This window comes from Crotalus tigris, unplaced genomic scaffold, assembly GCF_016545835.1.
Source record: "Crotalus tigris isolate CLP2741 ecotype Arizona unplaced genomic scaffold, ASM1654583v1 scf7180000023746.1698619, whole genome shotgun sequence".
Lineage (NCBI taxonomy): Eukaryota > Metazoa > Chordata > Lepidosauria > Squamata > Viperidae > Crotalus > Crotalus tigris.
Window position 1 is genome coordinate 37,998 of NW_024100155.1, and position 23,511 is coordinate 61,508.

Below are 23,511 nucleotides of genomic sequence, written 5' to 3' on the forward strand. Positions count from 1 at the left end.
TTTTTTTTAATGTTTATTTTTAACCAACAAGACAAAACAGAACAAAGCAAAACATAACACACATACACACACAATATATACTCCTCCTTTTTTTTTTACAGCAATTATGTAACGGTAATCTAATATTTACATTTCCCCCTTATTCTTCTTTAAATATTTGTCCTTATAGCCCCATTATTTCTTATTTACATTTTTCTTCCTTCATGTTCTACTTCTTACTAAGAATAATTCATATTATTATTATTATTATATATTATTATACACATATTTTCACTTTTGACCTTTCCATATTTATTCTCCTCTATTATTTCTAGTCTCCAACCAGACATACACCTTTTTCCATACTATATAATACTCTGTGTCTTCCTTTTCTTTTATCTCTTTTGTTATTTTGTCCATCTCAGCACAGTCCAGGATTTTTCTTATTACTTCTTCCTCTGATGGAGGAAGTTTACTAATTACTATTTAAGTTTACTAATTATACAATAAGCAAAATCATACTAACCCTTAACTCTCTTCAAACTTTAACATCGTAAGTTTACGAACAAACTCCTTACTCATAAAATAAGTGACACTTGGTAGTTCCATACTTCTTCTGAACAGATTCTATCCATCTTCTCCACACAGTAAGATATCTCTCTTGGGAATGGTCCTTTAAATAAGCAGAAATTTTAGCCACTTCTGCTAAATTAGAAACCTTAAATACCCGTTCTTCTAAAGAAGGCAGAGAATCCTTCTTCCAATATTGACCCACCAATAAACTTGCTGCGTAATTTTTGCCGATGGGGCTTTGCTTGTTGCTGGCATGCCGTGGCCCAGTACCGGTCCATGGATCGGGGGTCGGGGATCCCTGGCCTAGGCGACAACGGCTGATGGGCTGCTCCAGGGTTGCATGAAGACCTTCTCGCCTTCCTTCCTCCAGGCCTATTCGGTCTACGACGAAGAAATCGGCTACTGCCAGGGACAATCGTTCCTGGCCGCGGTGCTGCTCCTACACGTGAGTCTCGCTCAAGCTCTTTCAAAAGGGCCATTTTGGGGGGGCTCGCTTCCAAGGACACCCCAGGCCTGCTGTAATAAGAGGGATCTTCAATCCTGAACAGGGGATCCATTTATTTTATTTTATTTATTTATGAGACTTATATACCGCTTTAAGTGCAAGCACTCTCTAAGCGGTGTACACCAGTAAGCAATGTATATATATATATATTTACTTTGCCCCCAACAATCTGGGTCCTCATTTTACCTACCCCGGAAGGATGGAAGGCTGAGTCAACCTTGAGCCGGTGAGATTTGAACCGCTGACCTGCTAACACAGTCAGCTAAAGTGGCCTGCAGTACTGCACTCTAACTGCTGCGCCACCTCGGCTCATCTCTGCCAGTTTGCCCAAAATTGCAGCCCAAACGAGACTGGGCTGGTTTTAAAAAAAAATGGAAAAAAAAAAAAACCCCAAATCTTCCACAGGCAAATCCGTGCAAAATAAAAACCATCCCCGTTTGCTCAAAGACAAAAGGACAGAGTAGTCCTCGGCTTAACGACCACGATTCAGCCCAAAAACGTACGTTGCTGAGCAAGACGTTTGTTAAGGGAGCTTTGTCCCATTTTACGACTTTTTTTTTTCCCCTGGCCGCACTGGTTAAGCGAATCGCTGCAGTCGTTAATGTAGTCGCGTGGTCATTAAGCGAATCTGGCTCCCCCCCCACCATTGACTTTGCTTGTCGGGAGGTCGCAAAAGATGGCCGCGTGACCCCCAGGGAGGCTGCGACCGTCATAAATACGAGTCGGTTGCCCCAAGCGTCCGAATTTTGATCACGTGACCCTGGGGATTGGGCAACAGTTCTGTGAAAACATCGTAAGTCAGTTTTTCAGCGCTGTTGTAACTTCAAATGTTATCACTAAACAAGCTGTTGTAAGTCTAGGACAGGGGTCTTCCAACTTGGCCCTTTGATGACTTGTGGACTTCAACTCCCAGAATTCCTCAGCCAGGCATGCTGGCTGAGGAATTTTGGGAACTGAAGTCCACAAATCATAAAAAAGCCATAGTTCCCTCACATTGGCTGAGGAATTCTGGGAGTTGAAGTCCACCAGTCATCAAAGGGCCAAGTTTGAAGACCTCTGGTTTAGGACTACCTGTAAAATCTTCCCGCTGTGGGTCCCTACCTGTCTCTCACAGGTTGACCATCCTTGCAACAACATCTTTTGTAGTTGTGCGTTCCTGGGTGTCACATTTGCCAAAGAGGCCAGGTTTCCTCTGTTTGCCTTTCGGGGTGGAGTCCTTTGCAAGGGGCTAGTCCACAATTTCTCTTCAAATACCCCATTGAGAGCCTCTATCGCTGGAAAGGCGGTCTGGTTCCTTCCTATGCATGTTGCATTATCTTTCCATTAAATTCCTGAAATATATATTTTCCCCTCTCCGGCCTTTACAAGTTATTTTTAAACACTTGGGTGGATTCCCCCCCCCCCCAAACGCCCTCCTGTCAGATACTAAGTGATGTTTTCCAGGGCTTCCGGCTTATTCCTCACCCAGTCAGGCGACCTTCGTTTAATTTCCTTTTTTATTTTTTTTAAATTCCTCATCCTTCATCTCCTTTGAAGGATGGCCAGAGCATCCCTGACAGGTAAATAGAAAAAGACCCAGCACGTCTGTGAGAAAGCAGACTTCCTGCTGGATTGACAGAAGCCATTTCCCCCCCCCCTCCCCTTTCACTAACACACACAAAAAAGGACATGACACATTATTCAAACATATCCAAAACATGGGAGACAGGATGGGCTTTGCCCCACCCAGCTCACTGTGTTTGAAACACAGGAGATTTGGGGTCTTGGAGCCACATTTAAACCACATTACGAGCCGTGGGGGCGCAGTGGTTAGAATGCAGCCCTGCAGGCTACTTCTTCTGACTGCCAGCTGTTGACAGTTCGATGCTCACCGGTTCAAGGTTGACTCAGCCTTCCAGCCTTGGTTTCTGGGGTGCCCTAAAGAAGGAAGGTGTCCCTGACAAAGGGGGGGGGGAAGCAGATTTCCTGCCGATGGGCCTGGCTGTGGGTCTGCTTGGCCCGTTTTGCAAGGCGTCCTTGTCGATGTTTAGATTCGGGACCTGTTTGTTTAAAAACGCCCGACAGGAGGTTTCGTTCTCCCCTCTTTTGACAGATGCCTGAAGAACAGGCCTTCAGTGTTCTGGTCAAAATCATGTTCGACTACGGACTCAGGGAGCTTTTCAAACAGAATTTTGAGGACCTGCACTGCAAGTTTTATCAGCTGGAACGCCTCATGCAGGTAAGGATGGCGCGGCCTCGTCTCCCCTTCGGAGAGGCTGCTCAGGTTTACTCGAGAGAAAGGCGGCCAATGCAAACACGGGCATCGCTGCTGGGCCTCCCTCAGAGACCTTCTGTTCACACTGCAATCCCCAGGCGGGGTCTCGAGAGAACCGTCATCCCTTCCTTTCGAAATAGATTAGATTAGATTAGATTTAGATTAGATTAGATTGGTAGATAAATAGATAAAGATAGACAGACAGATGGAGATAGAGAGAGAGGTAGATAGGTAGGTAGATAAAGATAAGACAAATGGAGAGAGAGATGGAGACAGATAGATAGATAGATAAAGATAGACAGACAGATATGGAGATAGATAGATAGATAGATAGATAGATAAAGATAGACAGACAGATATGGAGATAGATAGATGATAGATAGGGATAGATAGATAGATAGATAGATAGATAGATAGATAGATAGATAGGTAGATAGACAGACAGACAGACAGACACATGGATAGATAAAGATAGACACAGACAGACAGAGAGAGATAATGGAGATAGATAGATGGATGGATGGATGGATGGATGGATGGATGGATGAATAGATAAAGATAGACACAGACAGACAGACAGAGATATGGAGATAGACAGATAGATGGATAGATAAAGATAGACAGACAGACAGAGATATGGAGATAGATAGATAGATAGATAGATAGATAGATAGATAGATAGACAGACAGACAGACAGACAGACACATGGATAGATAAAGATAGACACAGACAGACAGAGAGAGATAATGGAGATAGATAGATAGATAGATAGATAGATAGATAGATAGATAGATAGATGGATGGATGGATGGATGAATAGATAAAGATAGACACAGACAGACAGACAGAGATATGGAGATAGACAGATAGATGGATAGATAAAGATAGACACAGACAGAGATATGGAGATAGATGATAGATAGATAGATAGATAGATAGATAGATAGATGGATGGATGGATGGATGGATGGATGATAGATGGAGATAGATAGACAGACAGATGGGGATAGTGAGATAGAGAGATAGAAAGAGAGAGAAGGAGATACATACATACAGAGAGAGAGAGAGAGAAAGAGAGATAGAGGTGATAGATTTATTTATTCTTCTGCTAGGAAATAGTCAAGGGCAGCCCCAGAGCTATGCAAGCCCACAACAGAGAGGCTGTAAAGACAAATCTAAAAAAAAAAAAAAATTGTAGCCAGCTCAGGGCTTTTGGGGGGTGAAAGGATCTTCGCCAGATGCCGAAGCTTTGCCAAAGAGATGGCAAAGATAAAAGGGGCAATTGAGGCGCATTCTGGAAGGAGGCAAAACAATCTGGATAGGGTGTTTGTGGGTCAAGGATCCAGTCTGGACCTGCTGCCGCCGAAACATTTGTGCAAAAACAACCATCTGGGTTGTTTATTTATTTTTTGGGTGGTGTTGGCCTAATGACATTACCGGTGAGTTTTGTCCCCCAGGAGTACATCCCCGACCTGTACACCCACTTCCTGGAGATCAGCTTAGAAGCCCACATGTATGCCTCCCAGTGGTTCCTCACCCTCTTCACCGCAAAGTTCCCCCTCTACATGGTCTTCCACATCATCGACCTGCTGCTGTGTGAGGTACGTGCACCCCTGCGGTGGTTCCCCCCCTCCAACTTCTCCGAAGCTGGCCCTGACTCAAAAAACCAGGTGCCTGAGAAGACCCAAAGGTGCTTTTTCAAGAGACTTCCTCGTTTCTCTCTGAAGACGTTTCGCTTCTCCTCCCAGAAGCTTCTTCAGCTCTGACTGAATGGTGGGGAAGGGAAGGATTTATACTCCTCGCAGACAGCTGGTCATCTGCCTTCTTTTAGCGCAGCGGTTCTCAACCTGTGGGTCGGGACCCCCTTTGGGGTCGAACGACCATTTCACGGGGGTCGCCCAACAACGCAGTCCGCCATTTCCCCCCCCCCCCTTTTCCTTAGCTGTGCTACTCCCTTTTATTCTATTGGCTTTCGAAAGCCAATAGAATAGACTCTCTTGAATAGAGTCTAATTCTATTGGCTTTCAAAAGCCAATAGGAATGGTCCAGGCTGTCTCTGCCCTGCTGAGCCCGCCCAAAGTCCCATTCTGCAAACGGTGCTGCACCAGTTGAGTCGTCCTCGACTTACGACCGGTTGAGTAGTCCTCAACTTACGACCGGTCGGGGATCGCGGCATTAAAAAGGTTGAGAACCACTGCTTTAGATGCTTGCCCTTTTGGGATGAACCCCCTTCGAAAGGTGCGGGAGGATGAACGGATCCGCAGAAAACATGGCAGACTGCAGGAGCCGTTTGCGCTTCAGTTTGAGAGTCAGACAACCCAGACCCTTCCCCAACAGCCTGCGCCCGTCTCCCACAAGGAAGGGACCCCAGGGCAGAAAAAAATCCTGCAGAGAGCAAAGCTCTAACTTCTCAGTGACTCAGGTGACCCTGAGGACACAGGTAAACCTCCAAGTGGCCTTAGCCAACCTCTAAAAGAAGGCAAATGACTAGCTCTCTGCATGGAGGATAAATCCTTCCCTTCCCCACCCTCCAGTCAGAGCTGAAGAAGCTTCTGGGAGGAGAAGCGAAACGTCTTCAGAGAGAAACAAGGAAATCTCTTGAAAAAGCACCTTTGGACCTTCTTGGATGAGAAGAGAAACGTCTTCAAAGAAAAAGTAGAGAGTCCAGTTGCCTCCTGAAAAAAGCATCTTTGGGATAACTATGACCTGGAGGGCAGAGAATCCCCGTAGAGATTGTGCCTGGGAAGAGTTTCATGCTTTGGAGCGAAGGCGAGTCAACTTTCCCATTTTCCACTTGTTTTGGAGCCGTGACCTCACGGTTTCCGAGCATTTTTGAGGGTATTTCTATTATTTTCTGCCTCGGAGATGTTAATCGCGTCGTTTCTCAGAATCCACTCCGGGAGGGGACGGCGCGATCCAGAGCTTTGGGGGCTGGCAAGGTGTGGGGAGGGGGGCAACTTGCTTTGTGTTCTGGCATCTCCTGCCCGGGGAGGGGGGGAATGTCCTCTGAGTCACGGGAAGGAAGTGATTCAGCCAGCCAGGAAAAGTTGGAACGCAGCTCGGCACCTGGGCAGCCCTTTCCGGAGAAAAAGGCCACGTCGCTTTTAGCCATGCTTGGAGATCAAATCACCCTTGTATCAAGGAGGGTTTTTTTCCCAACCACCTGCCATCTCCTTGGCCCAGTGGCGCACACCAGCCACCTTCCCTTCTATTGGACTGCAGAACCCAGCATTCCCAGCCCAGCGGGCTCTGGACAGGTAGCCCTTGACTTACAACAGTTTGGTGACCGTTCAGAGTTAACAACGGTTCTGTCCAAAGCAGTGGTTCTCGACCTTTTTAATGCCGCGACCCCCAACCGGTCATAAGTCGAGGACTACTCAACCGGTCGTAAGGCAAGGACTACTCAACGGGTGCAGCACCGTTGGCAGAATGGGACTTTTGGCGGGCTCAGCAGGGCAGAGACAGCCTGGACAATTCCTATTGGCTTTTGAAAGCCAATAGAATCGGACTCTATTCAAGAGAGTCTATTCGATTGGCTTTCAAAAGCCAATAGAATAAAAGGGAGCAGCACAGCTAAGGAAAAGGGGGGAAAAAATGGCGGACTGCGTTGTTTGGCGACCCCCGTGAAATGGTCGTTCGACCCCAAATGGGGTCCCGATCCACAGGTTAAGAACCACTGGTCCAAAGTGACTTAATGACCATTTTTCATACTGATATGACCGTTGCAGCATCCCCAGGGTCGAAGTTCAAAACTGGGCCACTGACTCGTATTTACGACGGTCAGGTGATCCCCTTTGGCGACCTTTTGACAAGCCAGCTTGTCGAGGAAGCCAAATTCACTTAACAGCCGTGTTACTAACTTGATTCAACTTAACAACGGCGGCGACCCGGGTCGTAAAATGAGGCAAAACTCACAACATTTCTCATTTAGCGACATGAATTTTGGGCTCCGTTGTGACCGTAAGTCAAGGACCGCCTGTACTGCGGAAAACACCGAATTAGGAGAGCCCAGATTTGAAATCAAAGGCTTTAAATCTCAAACCTGGTGGCAGTCTAGGAAGCGCTCCTGATGAGGCAGGCTGTCCATCTGGGGTGGGAGCTTTCCATCTCGTTGAGCAATTGGCCGGAATCTCGGAACTTTGAGGGCAATTATTCCCTTTCTCGTACTTGGGGACCACGATCAAGTCAACGTTGGCCATCTGTGTGGTGGCCTTGCAGGCTGCCTCCTCATCCCCCCCGCCCCTTTTCTCCACTCTTCTCAAGATGGACACTGTTCCCCATCAACCAAAGGCCTTGGGAAGCCGGGGGGGGAGAGGGGGGGGAGCTCCTTAGTGCAACCTGAAAAGATGTCCCCCTTGCAGACTTTAAGGTCAAAAGGTTGGCTTCCTTCCGAAGTCTCCACGAAAAATAAGACCCAACTGGAAAATAAGCCCTATCACAAATTTTCAGGACACTCATAATAATGAATAGGATAGGATAGGGTAAGATAGAAAATGGAATAGTGAATAGACTAGACTAGACTAGACTAGACTAGAATAGAATAGAATAGAATAGAATAATTAGATTGAATAGAATAAAATAGGGAATAGAATAAACTAGAATAGAATAGAAATAAGAATAAACTAGAATCGAAATAAGAATAGAATAGAATAATTAGATTGAATAGAATAGAATAGAATAATTAGAATAGAATAGAATAGGAAATAGAATAGGGAATAGAATAGACTAGAATAGAATAGAAATAAGAATAGAATAGAATAGAAATAAGAATAGAATAGAATAGAAATAAGAATAGAATAGGATAGAATAATTAGATTGAATAGAATAGAATTAGAATAGAATAGAATAATTAGAATATTTAGAATGAATAGAATAGAATTAGAATAGAATAGAATAATTTAAACAATAGAATAGAACAGAAATAAGAATAGAATAGAATAATTAAATAGAATAGAATTAGAATAGAATAATTAGAATAGAATAAGAATAAGAATAGAATAGAATAATTAGAATGAATAGAATAATTTAGAATAGAATAGAATAGGGATAGAATAGAATAGAACAGAATTTAGAATAAAACAGAATGGAACAGAACAGAACCTTGGAGGTCTTCTAGTCCAGCCCCCTGCTCAAGCAGGAGAAGCCCCCCCCCAAATAAGCCCCAGTTAAGATCATCAACCAGACAGATGCATTTAGTACCGTATTTCCCTGAACGTAATCCCTAAACCAGAAATTAAGCCCTAATGTGTCTTTTGGAGCAAAAATCAATCTAAGAACCGGTCTTATTTTCCGGGAAACGTGATAAACCATCTTGCTATCTGGGAGAATCCAGATAAACCCTTGATTCAACGTGCCAGAGAAGCCAGCCAGGTGAAGAAAGACCTGAAGCTTGCAGAGCCCCGGAAATCTTGCAGAAATCTCAAGGCCCTTCAACCTGTTTTTTTTTTCCCCTTCCCTTTTCTTTTACAGGGCATCAGTGTTATTTTTAACGTTGCCCTTGGATTGTTAAAAGTGAGTATTTCCTGTCCTGTGCTGGGTCACATCCTTCCTGCCTCCTTGCTCAGCCACGGGGCAGGGCACGCCGAGCCGAGCCGGCTGGAATTTGAATTCCTTGGGGATTGAATTCATTTTCAGCCTCAAGCCGAAGGAGCTGCCACGAGGACGGAGGGCTGGGGGAGGCTGGGAAGCATGGGCCTGCTGATATTCATAGGACGCCCCTCCCTTGCTCCGGGTCCTTTTTTTCCTGACCTGCGGGTTGCCGGAAAGAATTGGGGGTCCCGAACCGAATCAGGAGAGGCATGGGGCGGAGGAGAGGCTGAAATTGGCTCACAGATCTTCTGCAAAGAAAAGGCCAGGCAGAAATCTCCCTTCCACCCCCCACCCAACCAAAAAAGACATTTCCACCTCTTATTTTCCCTGCTCTGCTTCTTGTGGGGCTCACGCATCACAGATAGTCCGGTTAAGTTCATTCGGGGACCAAACTTAACAACGGCACTGGAAAAAAGCAACTTACGACCGTTTTTTTCACGCTTACGACGACCGTTGCGGCCTCCCCGGGGGGGTCATGTGACCAAAATCCAGCCACTTGGCCACTGGCTTGTGTGTGTGTGTGTGTGTGTGTCGTGATCCCCTTTTGCGGCCTTCAAACAAGCAAAGTCAATGGGTGTAAGGACCCACCCCACTTTACATCTTAAAAAGACAGAAGTCTTGAGATATCTCTTCCAACAGGCATCCTTTATTAAGAGAAGATGGTTGCAGGCGTTCTAGACAGGATCTGAGGGGCCAAGCCCCACCATTCAAGGTTTTAAGTGGTCCCAAGCAGCCCCCACCCCACCCCACCATCCTTCCACCAACGATCCCAGGCGTCACATTTCCACCCCCTTTTTCCTTGCTGCCGGCAGAAGAGAGACTTCAGAGAGTAGTAGATGAAAGGCGATGGCCATATTGTTATGGTCAGTCCTCTTGATGAGAATCAACCTCCAGTCCTTTGTAGTTGAAATGAAGGAAGTGAGAGTCATAAAACCCCTTGCTCCTTCCTCCCCTTTCGTAGTATGACCGAATCCACCAAGAGTAAGAAATGGGTCTTTTTTTAGAGTCGGTAGCTAGACGAGATCAACCCCGACTGCTGTTTAGAAGGCCAGATCCTGAAGTTGAAACTCAAATACTTTGGCCACCTAATGAGAAGGAAGGACTCACTGGAGAAGGGCCTGATGCTGGGAAAGATGGAGGGCAAGAGAAGAAGGGGACGACAGAGAAGGAGGTGGCTGGATGGAGTCCCTGAAGCAGGAGGTGTGAACTTAAATGGACTCCAGAAGATGGCAGAGGACAGGAAGACCTGGAGGAACGTTGTCCATGGGGTCGCGATGGGTCGGACACGACTTCGCAATTAACAACAACAACAAAGCTAGAATTAAAACGTAATTGGATTCTGACAATGGGGAAGCTGGCTTTGTTGAACGACTACGTCCCTCACTTAAAAAAACTGCAGGGATTCAGGTGAAACTAGTGGAAAAACCACAATACTTACATCAGAAGACAAGACCACGAAGGGTTGGAGAAAACAGGTTTTATTTGTGCAAAGGTTCAGAGTACTCATATGACAAATTCTGAACCCTGAGTTACTCCCAGGATGTCCTTTTTATACACGCTTTTACTCAAGGGATGACTTCTTTATCTACTTTTAACATACTAAAAGAGAGAAGTTCATATCTTGAGACCACACACGTAGGAAAAGGAGACGTTCACACAAATGACCGTCTTACCACACGGCCCGACACGGGTAATACTTTACACCATTTGTGACTTTCAGTTGACACGTCTTGTAAAATGTTTCCTTCGCAGAATTGCATGCAGGTCATCACACTCAGCCAGTTGGTAATATTAGTTAATGCTTTCGAAACATCACTCCTGTTAATTAAAAATATCATTCAGAAGTACTTTTATCATTTCTCTTAATGGCAATTTTTCATCTACCTCAAAACAACAGGGGCAAAAAAAAAAAAGGGTCCTCAGACGCGGCCGAATTCACTTAGCAACATAAACGTCCATCTCGGCTGCGGTCGTAAGCCGAGGATTCCCTGTATAATCCGGGAAAGGCGCGCAAGGCGTATAACAAGGGCCAAATTCCTGTCCGGGCCCACCCTTTGAGGGAGGGCGTATGGTGCTCCTTGCCTGGTTCTGGGTTCGAGGGTGGGGGGAGCTGAAGGGTTTAATTTCTCCCCTCCCCCTTGCGTGTTCCTAGACCACCAGGGACGACTTGCTGCTGACGGACTTTGAGGGGGCTTTGAAGTTTTTCCGCGTGCAGCTGCCCAAGAGGTATCGGTCGGAGGAGAACGCCAAGAAACTGATGGAGCTGGCATGTAGCATGAAGGTAACTGGGGGGGGGGGAATCAGCCAGCCCCTGGGGGGGGAGGCACGGTGGCTGTTGGGGGGCTGAGCTGCTGGCTGGGTCAGCCTTCTCTTGCCCTGGGTCAGCTCTGGAAGTAAGCCAGGATAGGCGAGGCAAAGGCAGGGACAGGCCCACTTTGCAAAGGGTTGAAACGTGTGAAGGTGACCTGAATGCAGGACTGGGAAAAAGGAGGGCTGAGGGCATCTGGGGACACCTAGATTTCTCAAGGCAGTCTATTTCACCAGCCCTAGTTGAGGTTTCTTTCTTTCCTTCCTTCCTTCCTTTCTCCCTCCTTTCCTTCCTTCCTTCATTCACGCATTCATTCATATCTCCCTCCTTCCTTCCTTCTTTCCTTCCTCTTCCTCTTCCTTCATCCTTTATCCCTCCCTCCTTTCCTTCCTTCCTTCCTTCATATATCTCCTTCCTTCCTTCCTTCATGCATTCATTCATATCTCCTTCCTTCCTTCATCCTTCCTCCCTCCCTCCCTTCCTTCCTTTTCCTTCATCCTTTCTCCCTCCCTCCCTCCCTTCCTATCTTCTTCCTTCCTTCCTTCCTTCCTTCCTTCCTTCATATCTCCCTCCTTCCTTTCCTTCCTTCCTTCCTTCCTTCCTTTCTTCCTATCTTTCCTACCTTCATTCATTCATTCATTCATGCATTCATTTATATCTCCCTCCTTCCTTCCTTCCTTCCTTCATTTATATCTCCCTCCTTCCTTCCTTCCTTCCCTCCTCTTCTTTCACCCTTTCTCCCTCCCTCCTTTCCTATCTTCTTCCTTCCTTCCTTCCTTCCTTCCTTCCTTCCTTCCTTCCTTCCTTCATTCATTCATATCTCCCTCCTTCCTTTCCTTCCTTCCTTCCTTCCTTCATCCTTCCTCCCTCCCTCCCTCCCTTCCTTCCTTTTCCTTCATCCTTTCTCCTCCCTCCCTCCCTTCCTATCTTCTTCCTTCCTTCCTTCCTTCCTTCATTCATATCTCCTTCCTTCCTTCCTTCCTTCCTTCCTTCCTTCCTTCCTTCCTTTCTTCCTATCTTTTCTACCTTCATTCATTCATTCATGCATTCATTCATAACTCCCTCCTTCCTTCCTTCCTTCCTTCATTTATATCTCCCTCCTTCCTTCCTTCCTTCCCTCCTCTTCTTTCACCCTTTCTCCCTCCCTCCTTTCCTATCTTCTTCCTTCCTTCCTTCCTTCCTTCCTTCATTCATATCTCCCTCCTTCCTTTCCTTCCTTCCTTCCTAGCTCCTCCCTCCCTCCCTCTCTCTCTTTGATGTAGTGTTCTTTTTGGTGGACTGTTAAAAAAAAAAAAGGCATTTAATGAGATCTTAATTTCTCTCCCAGGGGGTTGCTTGCCTTCCCTTTGAGGCTCCCTGGGTGTTTCTCAACTTTTAAGACAACGGCTGGGGAATTCTGGGAGTTGAAGTCCTCTGGGTTTAAAGTTCCCATAGTTGAGAACCGCTGGTCTGTCTCTCCGATCCATCCCCTTTGGCTGCCTTACGCTGGAAGGCAGAAGGCGGAATTTGCCCCTTTTGCCTCTTTCTCTTTGTGGGTACACACACACACACACACACACATACACACACACACACACACACACACACACACACACACACAAGCTCCTGGACAGCTCTTCTGCCTCAGGGTCACTAGAGGGAGCACCAGGACCAGCTTAACAAAATTCACACAACCCTTTTTTTCTGACCCTGCTTCGGCATCTCTGCAGCCAGGAGGAGGCAAGGTGGGACCCAATCCTGCAATCCCTGGGTGCTCCCTTGGCTTTCAAATCTTCAGCAACCTTAGCAGGCAAAAAGATTTTAGGAGAAAAAACTTTCTCCTCCTAACAATACTAGATCAGCACAGGTATAGTATAGGGGGTACCTGGCTCAATAGTAGCAACTGTGAGAGGGATCTTGGAGTCCTAGTGGACAATCCCTTAAATAGGAGCCAGCCGTGTGCTGCAGCTGCCGAAAAAGCCAACACAGTGCTGGGCTGCATTAACAGAGGGATAGAATCAAGATCACGTGAAGTGTTAATACCGCTTTACAATGCCTTGGTAAGGCCACACTTGGAATACTGCATCCAGTTTTGGTCACCACGATGTAAAAAAATGTTGAGACTCTAGAAAGAGTACAGAGAAGAGCAACAAAGATGATTAGGGGACTGGAGGCTAAAACATATAAGGAATGGTTGATAGAATTGGGTATGTCTAGTTTAACGAAGAGAAGGACAAGGGGGGACATGATAGCAGTATTCCAATATCTCAGGGCTGCCATAAAGAAGAGGGAATTAAGCTATTTTCCAAAGCACCTGAAGGCAGGACAAGAAGCAACGGGTGGAAACTAATCAAGGAGAGAAGCAACCTAGAACTAAGGAGAAACTTCCTGACAGTGAGAACAATTAATCAGTGGAACAGCCTGCCTCCAGAAGCAGTAAATGCTCCAACACTGGAAGTTTTTAAGAAGAGACTGGACAGCATTTGTCCGAAATGGTGTAGGGTTTCCTGCCTGAGCAGGGGGTTGGACTAGATGACCTCCAAGGTCCCTTCCAACTTTACTACTATTACTATTACTCTGGGGCAGGAAGAACATTGAGCTTTTCTGATGACATTTGTGACATTAAGTGTCCATTTCAGGTCTTGAGATATTCTAGAACCCAGAAACCTGAAGATCTTTTAATTTTAATAATTTAATAATAATAAAGTTGGAAGGGACCTTGGAGGTCATCGAATCCAACCCCCTGCTCAGGCAGGAAACCTTACACCATTTTGGACAAATGGCTGTCCAGTCTTTTCTTCAAAACTTCCAGCGTTGGAGCATTCACAACTTCTGGAGGCAGGTTGTTCCACTGGTTAATTGTTCTAACTGTCAGGAAGTTTCTCCTTAGTTCCAGGTTGCTTCTCTCCTTGATGAGTTTCCATCCGTCGCTTCTTGTCCTGCCTTCAGGCGCTTTGGAGAATAGCTTGACTCCCTCTTCTTTGGGGCAGCCCTGAGATACTGGAACACTGCTATCCTGTCCCCTCTCGTCCTTCTCTTTGTTAAACTGGACATACCCAATTCCAGCAACCGTTCCTTATATGTTTTAGCCTCCAGTCCCCTAATCATCTTTGTTGCTCTTCTCTGTCCTCTTTCTAGAGTCTCAGCATCTTTTTTTACATCGTGGTGACCAAAACTGGATGCCGTATTCCACGTGTGGCCTTACCAAGGCCTTGTAAAGCAGTATTAACCCTTCACGTGACCTTGATTCTCTCCCTCTGTTCATGCAGCCCAGCACTGTGTTGGCCTTTTTTGGCAGCTGCAGCACACGGCTGGCTCCAATGAAGAATTCTCTCCCATTTTGTCCAAACTGACGAAGCTCTAATATGTGGTGTTTTTTTTTTTTAAGATTAGCCAAAAGAAGTTGAAGAAATACGAGCGGGAATATCACACGATGCGGGAACAGCAAGCCCAACAGGAGGACCCCATTGAAAGGTTTGAGGTGAGCCTCTCCTGGTGTGTGCAGACTAGACAAAGACACAAAGCCGGATCCAGACGGAACCTTATTATTCCCCCTCGCAAAATAAATCAATTTCTTGGCAACAACAAAAAAAAGCCAAGATTCTGGCCTTGAGTCATTCCACACTTGCCCGATTATCTCTTCTTCTCTTTATCTTTCTGACCTTGTTGGTTTTTGTTTTTTTTCTTCTTTCTCCTCCTCTTGTTCAAAGCTGAGTGGGCCTCACTCCGATGGCCTCTAAAACCCAAAACACCCAGAGCTATTTTTGCAGATTCGGTCTCCCTTCACAGACGCCCCCGGAGTTTGCCCAGGGCTGTCTTCAGCTGCTGTTTTTAATGCCTTTTAATTTATCTTCTTTTTGTCACCGAAAGCAGGGACAGGCTAGCCCCGGGGGAGTCCCCGTTCTTAATTTGGGCCCAAATCTTAACTGCATTGATGATGAGGGCCCGTTCCAGAAGGATGAGGGTGGCCTCGGGCCGGGGTTCACGCAGCCTGCCCCTTCTGGCCTCCTTGCAGAGAGAAAACCGGCGCTTGCAGGAAGCCAACATGAGGCTGGAGCAGGAGAACGACGACCTGGCCCACGAGTTGGTGACCAGCAAGATCGCCCTGCGGAAGGACCTGGACAACGTGAGTCCTTCTCGCCCACTGCCGGGGGGGGGGGGTGTCAACCTTTTTAGTACACCTCGACTCTTCTGGCTGATGTGCTTATCCAGTCCTTTATTTTCCTTTTATTCTGCTGTTCTCTCCTCCTCCTCCTTCCTGTTCTACTTTTTCTTCCTCTCCTCCTCTTTCTTTCCTTTTTGTGTCTTTCCTTTTCTTTCTCTTTCTTTCTTCTCTTTCCTCCTCCTTCTTTCTTTCTTTCTTTCTTTCTTTCTTTCTTTTTCTTTCCTCCTCTTCTCTTTCTTTCTCTTTCCTCCTCTTCTTTTTTCTTTCTTTCCTTTCTTTTTCCCTCCTTTCTCTTTCTCTCTTTCCTCCTCTTCCTCTTTCTTTCTTTCTTTTTTCTTTCCTCCTTTCTTTTTCATCCTCTTCTTTCTTTCTTTCCTCTTTCTTTCCTCTCTTCTCTTTCTTCCCTCCTTTCTTTCTTTCTCTTTCTTTCTCTCTTTCCTTCTTTCTGTCTCTTCTTTCCTCCTTTCATTCTTTCCTCTTCTTTTTTCTTTCTTCCTTCCTTCTTTCCTCCTCCTTTCTTTCTTTCTTTCTTTCTTTTTTCCTTTCTTTCTTCTTTTCTCCTTTCATTCTTTCCTCTTCTTTCTTTCTTTTTCCTCCTCTTTTCTTTCTTTCTTTCTTTCTTTTTCTTTCTTTCTCTTTCCTCCTTCTTTCTTTCTTTCCTCTCTTCTTTCTTTCTTTCTTTCTTTCTTTCTTTCTCTTTCCTTCTTTCTTTCTCTTCTTTCCTCCTTTCATTCTTTCCTCTTCTTTCTTCCTTCTTTCTTCCTCCTTTCTTTCTTTCCTCCTTTCTTTCTTCTTTCCTCTTTTCATTCTTTCCTCTTCTCTTTCTTTCTTTCTTTTTTTTCCTTCCTTCCTTCCTTCCTTCCTTCCTTCCTTCCTTCCTCCTCCCCCCTTACCGAAGGTACATCTCAGATGCCTCTGAGACTCGCACACCTCCCCGGAAGCAAAACTTCCCAGTTGAAGCCTCCTTGGATGAAAATCCATTTTCTTTAAAGCTTTCCACCAATTTGGCAGCCGATCCTGGGCATCGGCTCAGCTCTTCCGGGGCCGTCTCCTAAATCCTCACACTCTCTTGGCTGGGCTGCTTCAGTTCCCCAGCTGGCCCGGCCCTGCCCTGGTGGTGTGCCAGTGCCTGACATCAGCACACCCAGAACGGAAAGCTCCATCCTCCCACAGTCCGAACCTTCCCCAAACGGGAGCACAAGTCTCGGGAAAGGTTAGATGCGGGAGGAGAAAAATCCTCCTGCTTTATCATTCCGACAGACGACACTCCGATTGCCGCTCTCCCCCTTGGCCACGATTAAGCTTCGTGTCTTGTCATCCTCATAACACCCCCAGAACACCGGAGCTGTCGCATTTCAGGTCATTGCGACATCGTTCCCGCTGGTTTCCTGGGGCAGAACGCCTGCAAGGAGACAGGACGTTTTCACACAGGCAAACCGGCTGTAGGCTAGAGGCATCTTGGCAACTCCGAGACCCACGTAATTCTTCTCCAAGGATCCAGCCTGCTGCTTTCTCCGCTCTCCGTTACCTTAAAACAGTGGTTCTCAGCCTTTTTAATGCCGCGACCCCCCAACCGGTCATAAGTTGAGGACTACTCAACCGGTCGTAAGTCGAGGACTACTCAACTGGTGCAGCACCGTTTGCAGAATGAGACTTTGGGTGGGCTCAGCAGGGCAGAGACAGCCTGGACAATTCCTATTGGCTTTTGAAAGCCAACAGAATTAGACTCTATTCAAGAGAGTCTATTCTATTGGCTTTCAAAAGCCAATAGAATAAAAGGGAGTAGCACAGCTAAGGAAAAGGGGGGAGAAAATGGCGGACTGCATTGTTTGGCGACCCCCGTGAAATGGTCGTTCGACCCCAAATGGGGTCCCGACCCACAGGTTGAGAACCGCTGCCTTAAAACCTTCCCTTCGAGCGCAGGGACCCCAAACCCCAAGCCAGGCTCTTTCAAACTTTCCCCTTCTGGCTTCCTCCCTTGCTCGCCTTCGGATGGAACGTCTGGTTAAGAGCCGAGCGAAAAAGTTTTCCCGTGTCTCTCTGGGTCCGGTCATTTTGTCCCTCGGTGTTTCCCATTTCCAGGCGGAGGAAAAAGCCGACGCCTTGAACAAGGAGCTGCTGATGACCAAGCAGAAGTTGATAGACGCCGAGGATGAGAAGAGAAGGCTGGAGGAGGAATCGGCTCAGGTTGGCGCAGGATCGGGCCGGAAGGGAGCTGGGGAGGTAGGAGGGAAGGGGGTTCCTTCTGGTTTCAGGCGACCCCTCCCACGAGCACGTTCAGCACCCGCTAACCGAGAATCGGTTGACCCGCTTTGTCCTTCACCCTCAGCTCTGGTCTGGGCTGGTTTTCTGTAGCTATTTATCCCCATCATCGCCTTCCCCCCCCCCCTTTGGAGCAGCAGCTTCCAACTTTTTGGGCACCAGAGACCGGTTCCATGGAGAAAGTTTTTTCCGTGGACCGGAGGCGGTGTGGTTTTGCGTGCTGCCTGCATCCCCATGGATGGATGGATGGGGCTTTGCTTATTTGCACGGCCCGCTTGTTGGCATGCTGCGGACCGGTGCGGGGCCACAGACTGGGGGTTGGGGACCCCTGCATCAGAGAGTCCCCGAAGAGTATCTCCTTGCCCCAAGTTCTCCACATCGCCAAGACTGGCCTCTCTGCTGCTTTCTCTTGTGACTTGTGTCCCCCCACCAGAGGCTTTTGGAGTTAGAATAGAAAGAATAGGAGTAGAGTAGAGTAGAGTAGAATAGAATAGAATAGAATAGAATAGAATAGAATAGAATAGAATAGAATAGAATAGAATAGAATAGAATAGAATAGAATAGAATAAGAAATAAGAATAGAATAGAATAGATTGTGGAATAGAATGGAATAGGAATAGGAAAATAACAGAACAGAGAATAGAATAGAATAGAATAGAATAGAATAGAATAGAATAGAATAGAATAGAATGTAGAATAGAATAGAATATGGAAATGGAACGGAATAGAATATAGAATATAGAGAATAGAATAGAGTAGAATAGAATAGAATAGAATAGAATAGAATAGAATAGAATAGAATAGAATAGAATAGAAAATATGGAATGGAATGGAACGGGAGTGGAATAGAGTAGAGTAGAATAGAATGGAATAGAATAGAATAGAATAGAATAGAATAGAATAGAATAGAATAGAATAGAATAGAATGTAGAATAGAATAGAATATGGAAATGGAACGGAATAGAATATAGAATATAGAGAATAGAATAGAGTAGAATAGAATAGAATAGAATAGAATAGAATAGAATAGAATAGAATAGAATAGAATAGAATAGAAAATATGGAATGGAATGGAACGGGAGTGGAATAGAGTAGAGTAGAATAGAATGGAATAGAATAGAATAGAATAGAATAGAATAGAATAGAATAGAATAGAATAGAATAAAAAATAGAATAAAGAATAGAATAGAATAGAATGTAGAAAAATAGAATAGAATAGAATAGAATAGAATAGAATATATGGAATGGAACAGAACAGAACAACAGAACAGAACAGAATAGCAGAGATGGAAGGGACCTTGGAGGTCTTCTAGTCCAGCCCCTGCTCAAGCAGGAGAACCTACACCGTCTCAGACAGGTGGGTGTCTAGTCTGGAGCTGAGAGAGAGGAAAGGGCTGAGGCCAGAGACCCTGCTGGAGGGATGAACGAAGGGCCAGACTTTCCCGTCTCCTCTTCCAGCTGAAGGAGATGTGTCGGAGAGAACTGGACAAGGCCGAGTTGGAGATCAAGAAAAACAGCTCCATCATTGGCGACTACAAGCAGGTATGTCGGAGGACGCTGTTCCGAAGCAACCCTGGGATCCGTCTCCCTCGGGCCAGGACAGCTCCACCGCCTTCCTTCTGACCCAGAACCGGAGGGAGGCGTCCTGTCGTTTCATCTCAAAAAGGGAAGCGGAAGAGGGTTGCCCTCAAATTGACAGAGTGGGGAGGGACCTTGGAGGTCATCTAGTCCAACCCCCTTGCTCAAGCCGGAGACCCTTACAGAATCATAGAATGACAGAGTTGGGAGGGACCCTGGAGGTCATCTAGTCCAACCTCCTGCGCAAGCAGAATCATAGAATGACAGAGTTGGGAGGGACCTTGGAGGTCATCTAGTCCAACCCCCTGCTCAAGCAGAATCATAGAATGACAGTGTTGGGAGGGACCTTGGAGGTCATCTAGTCCAACCCCCTGCTCAAGCCGGAGATCCTTACAGAATCATAGAATGACAGAGTTGGGAGGGACCTTGGAGGTCATCTAGGAGGTCATCTAGTCCAACCTCCTGCGCAAGCAGAATCATAGAATGACAGAGTTGGGAGGGACCTTGGAGGTCATCTAGTCCAACCCCCTGCTCAAGCAGAATCATAGAATGACAGTGTTGGGAGGGACCTTGGAGGTCATCTAGTCCAACCCCCTGCTCAAGCCGGAGATCCTTACAGAATCATAGAATGACAGAGTTGGGAGGGACCTTGGAGGTCATCTAGTCCAACCCCCTGCTCAAGCAGAATCATAGAATGACAGAGTTGGGAGGGACCTTGGAGGTCATCTAGTCCAACCCCCTGCTCAAGCAGAATCATAGAATGACAGAGTTGGGAGGGACCTTGGAGGTCATCTAGTCCAACCCCTCTGGTCGAGCAGGAGACCCTATATCATTCCAGACAAATGAATGTCCAATCTCTTCTGAAAAGCCTCCAGGGATGGAACATCACTGATCAGAATAAAAAAAAAAAAAAGACGACGATCAAGCTTCACCCTCTGCGAGGAAGAGAAACCAGTTATTTTGGTTTCTTAGCGTTAAGACCTAAAGCAAGACCGGCTCAGAAAGCCTTGGGCCAGCGGCTAAGAAACGGCAGAGAGCAGTTGCAAATCCGCTGCCCCTCGATGTGGGGCAGGCCCTTGGGGCACGAGCGCGTAGAAGCCAAGAGAGATTTGGGGGCGAAGTCCAGCAAGGACGAGTGGCCGGCCTGGGGGGTGGTGGTGGTGAGAAGCCCTATCTGAGCTAGCCAAGCTCTGCTGACCGATCCAGTTTGCCTTGCAGATCTGCTCCCAGTTGAGTGAGAGGCTGGAGAAGCAGCAGGTAGCCAACAAAGCTGAAATTGAGAAAATCCGGGTAAGTAGAGGCACAGAAGAGCGGGGGTGGGAGGGGCAGAGGCTGAGCTGAGCACCGCCTGGAGGGCAGCCTTCCCGATTCCCTGCCTCGGGGGGGGGGCAGATTCCAGAAGATCTCATGAACGCTTTCCAAAATCCCGTTTGGTCCCTGCTTCGCTCAAGGAAGGTTGCAGAAAGAGAGAGACATCAAATTTTCAACTTGCAGCCTTCAGACTCAACAAACTGGCTTTGCAGTTATTTTTTTGTAGTTGGGGAGGTGGGTGGGGGTGGCAAGCAAGTTACAGGCCCTTTCAGCTGTTGCCAGCCAGCCGGGCTGCTCACGGAAGCAGCCAGTCCGTCCGAGGGCAGTTAAGAGAACTGTGGTGGCAAAAGTGGTTAGAGTGCAGTACTGCAGGCAATTTCTGCTGACTGCCAACTGTCACCAGTTCGATCCTGACCGGTTCCAGGTTGACTCGGCCTTCCATCCTTCCGAGGTTGGTAAAATGAGGACTCAGATTGTTGGGGGACAACAGGATGACTCTGTAAACTGCTTAGAGAGGGCTGTAAAGCACTGAAGCAGTATATAAGTTTAAGGGCTATTACTGCCTCTGCCTGCCTGCCTGCCTGCCTGCCTATCTGTCTGTCTGTCTGTCTGTCTATCTATCTATCTATCTATCTATCTATCTATCTATCTATCTATCTATCTATCTATCTATCTATCTATCTATCTATCTATCTATCACCCATGTGTCATCTATCTATCATCTATGTGTCAGTCATATCTATTATCTATCTAATCTATGTTTATCATATCTATATGCCTGTATCTATCTAGCTATCTATCTATTTATGTCTATCAGTCCTATCTATCTTATATTTATCTGTCTATCATATCTATCTATATTATCTCTTATATCTATCTAATCTATCATATCTACATCTATGTCAGTCTATCTGTATCTATCATCCATCTATCTTATGTATCATCTATTTATCGTCTGTCTGTCTGTCTTGTCTGTCTGTCTGCCTATCTATCTATCTATATATCTATCTATCTATCTATCTATCTATCTATCTATCATCTGCCACAGTAGCTCTGAGGCTAGAATGTAATATTGCAGGCTAATTGGGCTCACAGCCAGGGGTTAGATCCTGTGGGGCTCAAGGTTGACTCGGCCTTCCATCCTTCTGAGGTTGGTAAAATGAGGACCCAGATTGTTGGGGGCAAATATGCTGACTCTAAACCACTTAGAGAGGGCTGTAAAGCGCTGTGAAGCGGTCTATAAGTCCAAGTCTTATTGCTATTGCTCACCGTCCGCCCTTCTTGCCTGCAGCAAAAAATCGACAACTGTGAACATTGTCGGGAGTTTTTCAACAAAGAAGGGCGGCTGAAGGTGGTCAGCATCCCCAGGGAGGGCTCCGACGAAGACACCGACGAGGAGAAGGAGGGGCTGAAGAACCAGTTACGAGAAATGGAGTTGGAGCTGGCCCAGACCAAGTTGCAACTGGTGGAGGCCGAATGCAAAATCCAGGTGAGGAAGGCCCGGCAGCCGGGGCTACGCTCAGCCAGAGCTTCTGCCTCCGTGGGAATTGTACGCCGGCGAGGGTCGGATCTCTCTTTTCCGACGGAATTCCTTAGTTGGGCCTTGAGAACGAAGGCTGGAGACTTTCTCGGAACGGGATATCTGGCTTTGAAGCCTTTTCCCTCTCTGCCATCTTGGAGTGGGTGCCCGCAGGAGGACGCAGGCCGATGAGAGACCATCCTTGGTCCGGCTTAGCCAATTTCCCCCGGGTGCCTGCAATTCCATTTTTGCACTCCAAACCCGGAGACCTTTACGAACCCTTTGCCCTCTGGGCTCGAAATTAACGGGCGGCTGGCCTTCTCAAACTTTTGAAGCTACCTAAGTCACCTCTAAGATGGGTGGCACAATAATCACATCAGCGAATTGACTCGCTGAACAGAGGCGATCTGCAAGCGTGCAGATCTGCTCTCTTAAGCCAGGCGGCGGCGGAGGCTGTTCAGATGTCCTCGGTGTCCCCGTTTCACGACCCCGGGACAGGTCAGGCATCCTCGCGCCCCTTTTTACGCCCTCGCTCACCCCGTCTCGTTACCTTGCAGGACCTGGAACACGACCTGGGACAGGCGCTAAACGAGGTGCAGGCCTCGCGCAAAACCTGGTTCAACCGAACGCTCAGCTCTATAAAGACAGTGACCGGCGTCCAGGGGAAAGAGACGTGCTGAAGAGCTGGGCAGCAACTTCGGGGCAGCTCCCGGGGCCTCTCCTGGGATACCTCCCGCCTTCCAGACCTTGTCTTGACCAGCTGCCCGCAGGAGAGAGGACCAGATGTACATAGGACTCCCGAAACACACACCGCGAGGCGGCTGGTTCTCCTCTCCCCCCCCCCTCACAGGCCGGAGACCCAAGCCAGAGACGCCGCTTGGCGCGAGACGCGGGATCTTCATACTACTGATTATTTAACCGGGGAGGGGGCTGGGGGGGGGATGTAGCTATAGACCGATGCTTTTTTTTTTCCCCTTTCTTTTCCCAGAGAACAATAATCCGCTCCATTCTGCAGTCCGTTGGGAGGCACTAGGTACGAAAAAAGAAATATATTGCCACCCTCTTCCTGACTTAACCGAATTTACAAACGAGCGCTTTTCTGGTTTTTTTTTTTTACAGTGACAACTTTAAAAAAAAAAAAAGATTTAATTTGAGAGGAACAAAAGGACAAAACAAAAAAAAAACCACGACACAGACACCGCCGGACGCTCTTTTAACGAACAGTTCGAGCGCGCGAGCGAAAGGTTTCCCCCCCCCCCCGCTCCTTCCAAGTTAGGAGACTGCTTGCATGGTTAACTTTTGGAAAGGGGACTCACAAAGCCCCCCCCTCCCCCATGTTTGTGTGTCCCTGCCTCCCCCTCCTCTCTTTGTACAGCGCTGACACCAATAACTTCTATGCAACTCGGCGGGGTGGGGGCTTCTTAAGGCAAGCTCCTTGCCTCCCCCCCCGAACAAAAGCTGAGATTCAACACCACCGTTTTATCGGGA

General features: G+C 47.0%; 1 protein-coding gene across 3 annotated transcripts in view; it reads left to right on the forward strand.

The window, feature by feature from the left end:
* LOC120298102 (rab GTPase-activating protein 1) overlaps positions 1-23,268 on the forward strand; it is a 60,901-nt gene extending 37,633 nt beyond the window's left edge. The window contains exons 11-22 of one of the 3 annotated variants that reach the window (XM_039321443.1): positions 923-997; positions 3,150-3,275; positions 4,770-4,913; positions 8,782-8,823; positions 11,054-11,182; positions 14,577-14,669; positions 15,204-15,314; positions 17,436-17,576; positions 19,074-19,157; positions 20,412-20,483; positions 21,796-21,993; positions 22,581-23,268. In XM_039321443.1, coding sequence (XP_039177377.1) covers positions 923-997; positions 3,150-3,275; positions 4,770-4,913; positions 8,782-8,823; positions 11,054-11,182; positions 14,577-14,669; positions 15,204-15,314; positions 17,436-17,576; positions 19,074-19,157; positions 20,412-20,483; positions 21,796-21,993; positions 22,581-22,703 — 1,338 coding nt within the window. In that variant the 3' untranslated portion in view covers positions 22,704-23,268. Of the gene's footprint in view, positions 1-922; positions 998-3,149; positions 3,276-4,769; positions 4,914-8,781; positions 8,824-11,053; positions 11,183-14,576; positions 14,670-15,203; positions 15,315-17,435; positions 17,577-19,073; positions 19,158-19,286; positions 19,327-20,411; positions 20,484-21,795; positions 21,994-22,580 lie in introns of those variants that run through there. The other 2 variants (XM_039321444.1, XM_039321445.1) reach the window with 2 other exon arrangements.
* The last annotated feature ends 243 nt before the right edge of the window (positions 23,269-23,511 follow it).